This window comes from Sycon ciliatum, chromosome 7 (assembly GCF_964019385.1).
Source record: "Sycon ciliatum chromosome 7, ocSycCili1.1, whole genome shotgun sequence".
Lineage (NCBI taxonomy): Eukaryota > Metazoa > Porifera > Calcarea > Leucosolenida > Sycettidae > Sycon > Sycon ciliatum.
The window spans coordinates 33,221,048-33,231,822 of NC_088649.1; the positions used below are offsets into that span (position 1 = coordinate 33,221,048).

General features: G+C 47.4%; 1 protein-coding gene across 1 annotated transcript in view; it reads left to right on the forward strand.

The window, feature by feature from the left end:
- LOC135821362 (uncharacterized) overlaps positions 1 to 10,775 on the forward strand; it is a 45,480-nt gene that overhangs the window by 18,292 nt on the left and 16,413 nt on the right. The window contains exons 5-6 of the mRNA XM_065334429.1: positions 1,926 to 1,997; positions 4,858 to 5,100. Coding sequence (XP_065190501.1) covers positions 1,926 to 1,997; positions 4,858 to 5,100 — 315 coding nt within the window. The remainder of the gene's footprint in view (positions 1 to 1,925; positions 1,998 to 4,857; positions 5,101 to 10,775) is intronic.

Consider the following 10,775-nt stretch of genomic DNA (forward strand, 5'->3'; position numbering starts at 1 on the left):
TTTTGCCATGGCATACCTGTCCTGATTTTGTAAAACCTGGCTGAATTTCTATTTCCCTGTTCTTGGACTTTTCTGGCCTCAAATGTGGCAAGGAGTAATTGCACGGGTCACACAATGCAGGATGTACTGTTGTTTTCACGATATCTACAACTATGTGAGAGAGACAACAAAAAGTTAGGGTGCCAGTTTCCAATGAATGGACTGTAGTTAACTTTGAGTACAGTATTAATGCAAGTGACGCAGCTCTGTGGACTGTAGCATCACGGCAAGAGCAATGTAATATCTCGTCGATGCGTTTTTGCGGTTGCGATTCCACGCTTTGACGGAAACCTGAGCCGGCTACCCTAGTGTAGTAACGGCCTTGCGAGGGAGCACCTGTACTGTGTGTTGACTGTTGTGTCCCCGACGGACTCAGAATACCTTTATTTATTGCTTGATCATATGCAATATATATACAGAATAATCATGAAATATTCACTGGTTTGAGGGAAAGATGCAAACGGGAAGAGTCTGAGGAAAACATTGACTGTCACCACCAGAACTCGAACCAGGGACCTTCGCATGTAGCCAGCGATGCTCTAACCACTGAGCTATTGTGTAGTCGTCATCCCGTTCAATCACGAAGTGATACGAGTAACATGAGTTGCATTGTAATCCAACACAATACACAGTGATACAATTAATACAACTTAATCTGATGACAACTCCTACACAATCTAAGTGACACAAGTGGCACTACTGCAACTCAATAACCCTTCTCCCTCCACATTATACTGGCACACACAGAGTCATAGACAGCAATAGCGACACTACACAAAGTGCAGGGTAGGTCGCCGCAGCCAGATGTGACTCTAAACTAACTCTACACAATCTAAGTGACACAAGTGGCACTACCACGATTCAATAACCCATCACTGCCAATCGTCCAATATTTGCGTTTACCGTGGCAAACGTTCGCAAATCACCATGGTTACCTACAGTGCTGGCAACTGAAATCCGACCCCCTGAGCTCACATCACAAAGACCCAACACGGGATAGTAAAACTAGGAAATAGAGACCGCTAGAATGTGAACGCATCGCTCAGGGGTCGGATTTCAGTTGCCAGCACTGCACATACACCCACTGTTGAAGTTTGATTTCACGCTGGTTAACCCTTTATGGCCGGATTACTAGCACAGTATGCACCAGAATTACAAAATGTCAGTACAATTTTCAACTTTTCCATGTCATAACTTTGGTGTCCTTCACTTGATTTTCACAATCAAGGGCTCATTGGAAAGCTCTTGACGAGAGCAACGCCAGGGTACCAATCTCCATTATCCGGCCGCCACAAATCAGGAGCGGTAACACAGCAAAGTCGTCTCCAAGCCTGATACGCAAGCAAATTCGTCCCATCAACGCCATTCCACTCTCCTTCATCGCAGAACGTTCAAATCTGTTTGAGACGATTCAAACTTCAGCCGGCTACGTCATTATCATGTGCTTAGTCGCTCAAAGAGCACACGAAAAGGGATTTTCCCCCAAAATGGCGAAATGATCGATCAAAAATTTGAATTTGCCGAGGTAAGAATACGGCGTGCGATATCTCTGGCGTCCGACATTGTAACTCTTCGGCGATTGTTGCATTGGACAGCTTGGAGTTCCCGCTACCACGTAGACCCTTCGATTGTGGAATTTGCTCAAGAAACGATGGAGTTACGAAGTTACGAAGTTTCGATCTTATTAACTCGTACAGTCCGTCCACAAAGGGTTAATACTCGTGACGCGCTGTTCTCGCGAAAATAGCCGACATTAATGCGTTGCGCATTTTAGTCTGTTAACAGTAGGGCATTGGGTTTCGCATTGCCCTGTGACGGCCCTGATTCGTTCATGACGCTCTGTTTTCACTATAATGATGTCGGCTCCGTGTCTCTGTTTGCATCAGGGATGTACTCATGCTCACATCATATGCTTTAGCGTTGTGAACCGTGCCTCCTTTGAAAGTGTTGAGAAAGTGGTAAGTCAACTTGTGTGTGTGGAACTCTGTGTGTATATGTGAGTGAGTGTGTGTGTATGTGTGTGTGTGTGTGTGTGTGTGTGTGTGTGTGTGTGTGTGTGTGTGTGTGTGTGTGTGCATGTGTGTGTGTGTGTGTGTGTGTGTGTGTGTGTGTGTGTGTGTGTGTGTGCGTGTGTGTGTGTGTGTGTGTGTGTGTGTCCCATCTGGTGCAGTGGTATGTTTATGGTCACACTCGTCTGTCTTCTCTTTCTCATTCTCCTAGCTCTTCTTTCATTCTCCTGGGTGGTTACCAACAGCCAATGCATGTCGGAGTATATGGTGTGTGTGTCAAAAAATGAAGAAAGAATGTAAAGATGAAAAAATGAAAAATGAAAAATAGGGATTCACTGGCCCTAAAAGCCATTTAATCAGCTGTGTGGTGGATACCAAGCTAAAATTAGTGGCGGTCAATTCATCAGCCTTGCAAGCTGTTGAATGGCGTAATCCCAGCACAAGTTGCTATGTCTAACATGGCTGTTCGCTATCATCGCTTCCGCGATGGGCAGGTCTGAGGTCTGAGGTGTGTGTATCAGCTGTGCGGTGTATTCTCACGTGTTGGCAGGTACATGTGTGTGCGTACATGTACATGTATATGTGTGCACATATGTAGAGTATGTGCATGCGTATTCGTGCACACATGTTCATGCATGATCGTGTGTACGAGTGCGTTTCACGAGTCCCCATAATCCCATCTTTGCTCTATTGGTGGGATTTCAGGTTCACATTGCATACGCATTACTTCCTCAGGGCCTGGTCAGACTGCGGCAAAAACGAAATAATCCTGTGATTATAATCCGAATCTCTATAGAAACTTGACACCAGAGTGGCGAAATCGAGGGTTGACGCTCCAAAACACGAGCGAGGACGGGCCACGCATTTCCGCTCCCAACAAGAGTTTGACCCTGATACCCCATTGACGCTGATATTCACTGATTTTTCATCTCGATATCGAGGAGCCAATTGGCCACGGACAACAACAAAACTCCTGGGGATGTTTGCAAGGATCGCACTGAAGGTGTTGGTGATTACCGAGGTGAAGGAATTTGACGTTGTTCGTGGAGATTACCACTTGACGCTCGAAAAGAATTTGAACTTTCATATAATATTAATATTCGCTGGATCCGCGTCGGCATTGCTTCAATGTTCAGAAACACACAAACTAGCCTTCGCATCCACAGGCCACCACTATGTCTGTTCACCTTAGTGGCGAATGCAGACCTCACAAATGAGTCGGGGGAGAGGAGGTTAGTCTCTCAACCAATCGGGCGTGTAACGGCCCATAACCCTGTAAATTGCATCCTTGTTATTCTCACTCCGAGCTCTGAGTACCCAGTTGACCGTGGGTGTCGGCGCAGTTCAACGCACGTAAAAAGTCTTTTTGCACGCTCCCTGCTACCAGCGCGGGTCTTGAACTCGGGACCTCATGATTTGCAGGCAGGCTTGCAAACCATTCTTCCCACATGTGTAGTGTGATCGCGATTCTAATCATGGACGATTTTCTTTTTTTGTCAGGCACCGAAAATTTGCCGCAGTCTGGCCAGGCCCTAAGCTAGCTGTGTTCTTGAGCACAATTGCATAGCTGGTGGTAGTAGTATTTATTCCCGTAGCTACGCAGAAGACGTTACTTCAGTAACGTCTGGCGCTAGCCAGGGTCCACACAGCTTTAATTTGGTGTTTGTTTGTGTGTTTGTGTCACGCCTGGCGCTATGCCGTATCTGTCCCGTACCGTACCGTTCCATCAAACACAGCTGGCCACATACAGCTGGCCGCAATATTCAAATAGGGTTTTCAAACGCAAGATCATAACGTGAAGCAACTTGGAAGAATGAGTATGAATGCGAAGTGTATTGGGGAATGCATGTAAGGCGATAGTGTGAGTTCGAATCCCAGGTAATGCCTGAAAAAATAGGATAATTGAAAAATTGATAACATCCCTTTTATTTTTTTGCCGTCATCAAGGCGGTAGACGGTGCGTATTACCCTCGACCGTACCTGTCCCGTACCTGTCCCGTACCTATCCCGTACCGTACCGTACAATCAAAGACGGCTGGCCACAATGCATATTCAAATAGGGCTTTCAAATACAAGATCATAACGTGAAGCAACTTGGAAGAATTAGTATGTATGCGAAGTGTATCGGGGGATGCATGCAGGGCGATAGTGCGGGTTCGAATCCCAGGTTTAATATGTCTAAAAACAAAAAGTAGAAACTTATAAGAATTTATAACATCCCTATTCTTGTTTGTCTAGGTCATCAAGGCAAAAAGCATAGCGTAGGGCCCTGAGCTTCCAAGCTCTCTCGTTTAACAGCGAACAATTCAACAGTGTTGACACACAAATTCAAAGGTGGTAACGCGAAAGTGCGAACTTTACATTCTTTTACTCTTTTTTTTAGGGCTGAAACGATTATACCAAATAATCGAGTACTCGTTTGATAACTCTAACGATCGAGCAATCGTTTAGATTACCGATTACGATTATTTTCCTTTTTTTAAATTTGTGTCCAGAAAGTACTGTAAACCCTCGTTTTGTGAAGTTTGAATCAGTTTCCGCTGGGAGTATGCAGTTGCCAGGGGTATGGTTCATGTTCTGAGGTTAAATTGACTTCAAAACTGCCTTGTTTCGGAGCTACCCTTTCACTAATGCAGATTTGTTTGTATCATGAAGGCATAGTTTGTGGAAACAGAGTAATGTTTGCACAGAATTATGACACTATTTGCTAACGATTATAATCGATTACTCGATCGTTAAGCTAAAGAGTAATCGATACATGAAAATCCACGATCGTTTCAGCCCTACTTTTTTTCCATTCCTGTTGCAGTGGCTTCCCAAAGTGCGCAATGACAGCGGAGACGGGAAAAGGATGGCACCGCCAGTAGTTGTGATTCTTGGGACCAAGACTGACTTGCGCACACACCAGCGCACACTCGACATACTCCAGGCGGCCGGCAAGAAACCCGTGACCAAAGAAGAAGTAGAGACGATGATGAAACGCCGATGGTACCCGGACAACTCATGGTACTACGTGGAATGCTCCCACACCGAAAATAGATACGCAAGGAAGGTATGTGTGTGTGTGTGTGTGTGTGTGTGTGTGTGTGTGTGTGTGTGTGTGTGTGTGTGTGTGTGTGTGCGTGTGCGTGTGTGCGTGTGTGTGTGAAAAAGAGACCAAAAAGTAGGGATTCACTGGCCAGAAAAAAGCCACTCATAGCTGTGCGGTTTGAATTCTTTATTCTCACGATGGCACCATCACCAATAAGAGATAAGTTTATGAGAAGGTGAGATGCTGTGGGTGGGGGTGTGGGTTATGCAGTTGGAAGATGATTTACATCACTTTGAATTACAAGTATGGGAGAGGGTAAGTGGTATAGACCAGGCTGAATAGTGGTGGTCAATTCTTCAGCCTTGCAAGCTGTTGAATGGTGCAAACCTAGCACAAGCTGCTATGGCTTCTGCGCTATGGCCTCTGCTGGAGCATCGCGATCATCGCCTTTGGCGATGGGCGTCAAATGGTCAAATGGTGTGTGTGTAACAGTATAGACTTGATTGATTGGAGAATTCGTCGAATGATGTTCAAACCAGAGGTTATAAAGCAAAAGAAAGGTGAGAACCGCAGGAGTGAGAATAGTAGGAACACAAGGTGTTACCATAAGACAAGCAAGAAGTGTCAAGGTAAAACTATTACACTCTCCCGGCCCCATAGGAAGCCCAAGGTTCTATTAGATAACACAATCCAGTTAGGAGATGCAATTGTGGAAAGGGGAATATTAAATAATCACTCATGCACATGCATACCCACATTGAAGTGTAATCCAACTCAACTTCATCACTCTCACAAGGAGATGACGCAAAACTATATCAGTCTATAACATAATTATTAATTATCTCAGTAAGAGATGCATATGGCTCAGCCCAGTTAGATCAAGGCTGCTGTCGTTGTGAGGCTAGATAGTTCTGCAGCGGTTTAATATTCCGACCAGACTCATCACATAGGTTGCCAGCGGGCTCCCACGTAGCTTCGCTGCTGGGGTAACCCTTCCAATGCACCAGGAAGTGTTGCTCACCACTGCGGTGTCGGTGATTCAAAACGGCTTCGACAACATAGCGTGTGTGTCCATCTAGATCTGTGAAGGGCGGAGGCGGGGGTTGGTGTCTTCCAGGAATCGTGTTCTCTTCGTAGCGTTTAAGAGCAGTGACATTAAACACGGGATGGCAGCGAAGTTCACGGGGTAGTTCCAAGCGAAAAGCATTCGCTCCAATCTTAGCCTGGATACGATACGGACCAAACCACTTGGGTTGCAACTTCCGAGAGGGCTGGCCACGAGCTTCCGGGGTCAGTAGAAAGTCTCTGACAAGAACGCTATCACCAACCTTCAAATCACTGGGCGTTCTCGTCTGGTCTGCGTATAGAGCTTGCCTTGCCTGGGCGTCGAGCATAGCATCTCGAGCTATCCTTAGTGCGGCTTCCTGCTCATGAAGCCAATCGACCGAATCACTCCTTTCCCCTCCCGTAAGAATGAATTCGGGCGGGGACTTAGGGTCAAACCCATAGTTCAGATAGAATGGTGTATTAGCTACAGATGACTGTTGTGAACTATTTATTGCAAACTCGCAGAGTGGTAGAAGCGAATCCCAATTGTCCTGTCTCAAGTTCACAAATGCTCTTAGAACATCTCCCACTTGCCGGTTAACTCTCTCTGTCAAACCATCCGTTTGAGGGTGGTTAGCAGTGCTGAATGCCAATTTAGTTCCTAGCTGAGAGAATACTTCTTTGAAAAAAGCTGCAGTGAATCGTGGATCGCGATCGGAAACAATGGTTGAGCTCAGCCCGTGCAGACGAAACACGTTTTGAATGTACAGTTGAGCGCTGCCCTTAGCATCAATCTTCGAGTTTGTTGGAACAAGATGTACGCATTTCGTAAGTCGGTCCACAAAGGTGTAAATTGCGTCGAAGCCACGAGAAGTAAGGGGCAATCCAACAATAAAATCCATTGAGATATCCTGCCAAGGACTATTAGGTATTGGAAGTGACTGGAGAAGCCCTGTTCGTGGCTGACCTCCCTTCGTTCGCTGGCAGAGATCACAGGTTTTGACAAATCTCTTGATATCGAGACCCATTCGGGGCCAGTAGAAAAAACGTGCTAGGCGGAAGTACGTTCGATCACGACCCGGGTGGCCAGCCGTTGCACACTCATGGTGTTCTTGAATGAGCTTTAACCGGACACCGCACTGTGGTATGCACAACCGGTTATTGGGGGATGCCTTGAGGTACAAGCGATCAGTGGATTCGTCCCAATAATAGCGATCATGCAAATTATCTCGGAGAGAATGCTTCAATCTTTCTATGATGGGAGTTAGCTCTTTGTCTCTCTGGTAGGCATCTGATATTGTATTGGACACGTCATCATTCATTGCTAAAGCATACTCAATAGCATTCAAACGTGGTACTGCATTCTCCACGAGGTTACTCTCATGGAGATCTGGGCGACGCGAAAGGGGATCTGCAGGGTTCTCTCTGCCGGGTCTGTGACGGACTGTGTAGTTATAGTCAGCTAGGAATTCAACCCATCGCGCCTCTCTCTTTGTAATGCTTGGTTTTGTTTTCAGATAAACTACCGCCATGTTGTCTGTAATGACCTCAAAGTGTTGAAAGAGGTAGATGCGCCAGGTCTTTAGCGCAAACACTACGGCCAATGTTTCTCTTTCTGTAGCTGTATAATTCTGTTCCGCAGCAGACAATTTTCGGCTAGCATAAGCCACTGGATGCCAGGCATCTTCCTCTAGTTCTTGGAGAAGAACACATCCCAAGGCGAAATCGCTTGCATCTGTTACCACTCTGAATGGTCGGTTCACATCAGCCAGCCGCAATAGGGGCGCATTCAACAAGGCATGCTTTAGCGATTCAAAGGCATGTTGCCGAGAGCTGTTCCACTCGAATCGTGCATGTTTTCCCGTTATCTCCTCTAAGTTCTTAGAGAGCGATGAGTATTGATCTATGAATCGCCTAAAATAATTCGTAAATCCAAGAAATTGCCTCACCTCTGTGACGGAAGTCGGAGCGGGCCAGACCTTTACTGCGGCAATCTTGTCTGGGTCAGGGGCGATGTGCAGTCCATCGATGCAATGTCCCAGGAACCGCACACTCTCCACGCCAAATTCACATTTTGACCGTTTGCAAAATAACTGGTTGTCCCGGAGCACGCTCAATACCGACCGGACATGCTGCATATGCTCCGACCACGTTTTGCTGAAGATGAGTATGTCATCTAGGAACACGACTACGAACTCCCTCAGATATGGTTGAAGAATCGTATTCATCATGGATTGAAATGTTGCCGGTGCATTGGTGAGACCAAATCCCATGACCCTAAATTGGTAATGCCCAAAGGGAGTGTTAATCGCGGTTTTGGGCACGTCCTCAGCTTGAATGCGAATCTGATTATACCCTGATCGGAGGTCTAGTTTCGTGAAGTACCTAGCGCCCTGTACGGTATCGAATAAATCATCCACATTGGGCAAGCACGCCTTGTTCTTAACAGTTATCTTGTTTAGCTCCCTCCAATCGCAGACCATGCGTAACGAACCATCAGCTTTCTTGACAAAAAACACCGGTGCACCAAAGGGGGACTTACTTGGTTCTACGAAACCCTTTTTCAAGAGTTCTGTGAGCTGTTTCTTCAATTCCTCCATTTCTGGCCTGGGCAGGCGATAGGCAGGTCGCGATGGGGGTGATGAGCCTTCCTCCAGGCGGATTTCGTGGTCTACAGACCTCTCTGGTGGGAGTCTAGCTGGCAGATCATCCGGGAAAAGATCGTCATAGTCACGGAACATGGCCTTGAGATCTGGGTGCTCGTTCTGAGTGGATTTGTCGGGAGGTTCCTTGCCAATGCCGTCTTCTACGCTGACCCACGCCAGAACACCTTCGTCTCCACTCCTAAGGGCATGCCTAGCCTGACGACCAGATATGAACATCGCCTCCACAGGAGCGGTCGGTTCGCTTTGACTGGGCGACGCACAAGGCAAACCATTCGAGTTCAACCTGACTTCATTCGTCCGGAAGTTTATGTCTGGATTGTTACGCGTTAACCAAGGTTTCCCCAATATAGCGTCATAGCGATGAAGGGGGAACACCGTGAAGGTTTGGTTATCGCTGAAGTCGCCTACGATAACCTTCAATTCATGGGTCGTCTCCATGGGAAACGAGCTTGATGCTCCATCAGCCAGCGTGACATTCAGGTTTTCCGAGCCAATTTCGGTTGGCAGGTTAACTCTCCTGGCAAACTGTTCGGCAATGAAATCATGGGTCGAGCCCGAATCTATTAACATAAGCGCGCGACGACCGTTGATTTTGCCTTCTACACGCAGGAGCTCATGTTCCGTTTCCACATTGACGCTGGTAACCTGGGCCTCAATAGTTGGTGTAACATCTCGCTTGAAATTGGCTTCGGAGCATTCAGCATCATCGTCAACATCCTCCACAGCGAGGCTACTGAATCGGTTACGGGTAGAGACGGAGCACACACTACACGCAGGTGATGCCTTTTCTTGCTGCGTCAGTAATCGCATCGGCCTTACTGACGTCCACCGTTTGGGTGATCTCGATGCTGCGGGCAATTCTGGGCCATATGGCCTGGTCGACGACATGCGAAGCAGCCCCCCTGGGCTCGTAATGTCTCACGTTCCTCGGGGCTTAGTTTTGTTAGCTTTTTGCTACCTGATGGTGGTGCGAATCCCGGCGCGGTCGCCAGTGGTGGTCTGCGCTGAAATCGGCTGTCTGAGGCGACTGCTAGCGCTGACTGAACGGCGGCTGACAGTGTAGTGGGGTGTTCCTTCACTACCAAGGTCCGCATGTTACCGTGCAGGCCGTTGACAAATAGCAAGGCTCTGGAGAGTTCGTCAAGTTCCGGCACCTGTAAACTTAGCCGAGAAAACTCCGTTACGTACGATTCAATTGACCCACGCTGTTGGATAGAGAACATATCCAACCGCACTCTTTCCCCATCATAGTGCGGGCCATACACTCGCGCTAGGGCGCTTTTCAAAGAATGCCAATCCGAAAATTGCTCACCTGCTTCCAGGGAAGAAATTAGCCAAAGACGCGCATTCCCAGCGAGGTAGCTAGCCGCAAAGGTAACTTGGCTCTCCGGGTCGCCTTGAGGTGAGCACTTCAAGGCTAACTCGACCGTAAATACCCATTCTTTGAACTCGGAAGGGTTGCCATGGAAAACATTCGGTTCTCTGGTAACGCGTTTGACGCTCGGGCTTGTCTGGGAGAGAGAACGCGATCGACACGGGGCTAGATCCGGAGGACTTGAGCTTGATGTAGCAGGTAATTGATGTCGTCCAACTGTAGCAGCCACGTTGTCCCGAGCGCGGCGGATCTCACGGAAAGCGGCGTATAGCAGAGCAGTAGCGGCCAGGAGCACAAGGCACGTCAAAGGGCAAACGATGATCTCAACCATCCTCAAGCTACCAGTGTAACAGTATAGACTTGATTGATTGGAGAATTCGTCGAATGATGTTCAAACCAGAGGTTATAAAGCAAAAGAAAGGTGAGAACCGCAGGAGTGAGAATAGTAGGAACACAAGGTGTTACCATAAGACAAGCAAGAAGTGTCAAGGTAAAACTATTACAGTGTGTGTGTGTGTGTGTGTGTGCGTGTGTGTGTGTGTGTGTGTGTGTGCATGCACGAGTGCGTGCGTGCGTGCGTGTGTGTGTGTGTCTGCTGGTAGACCTTC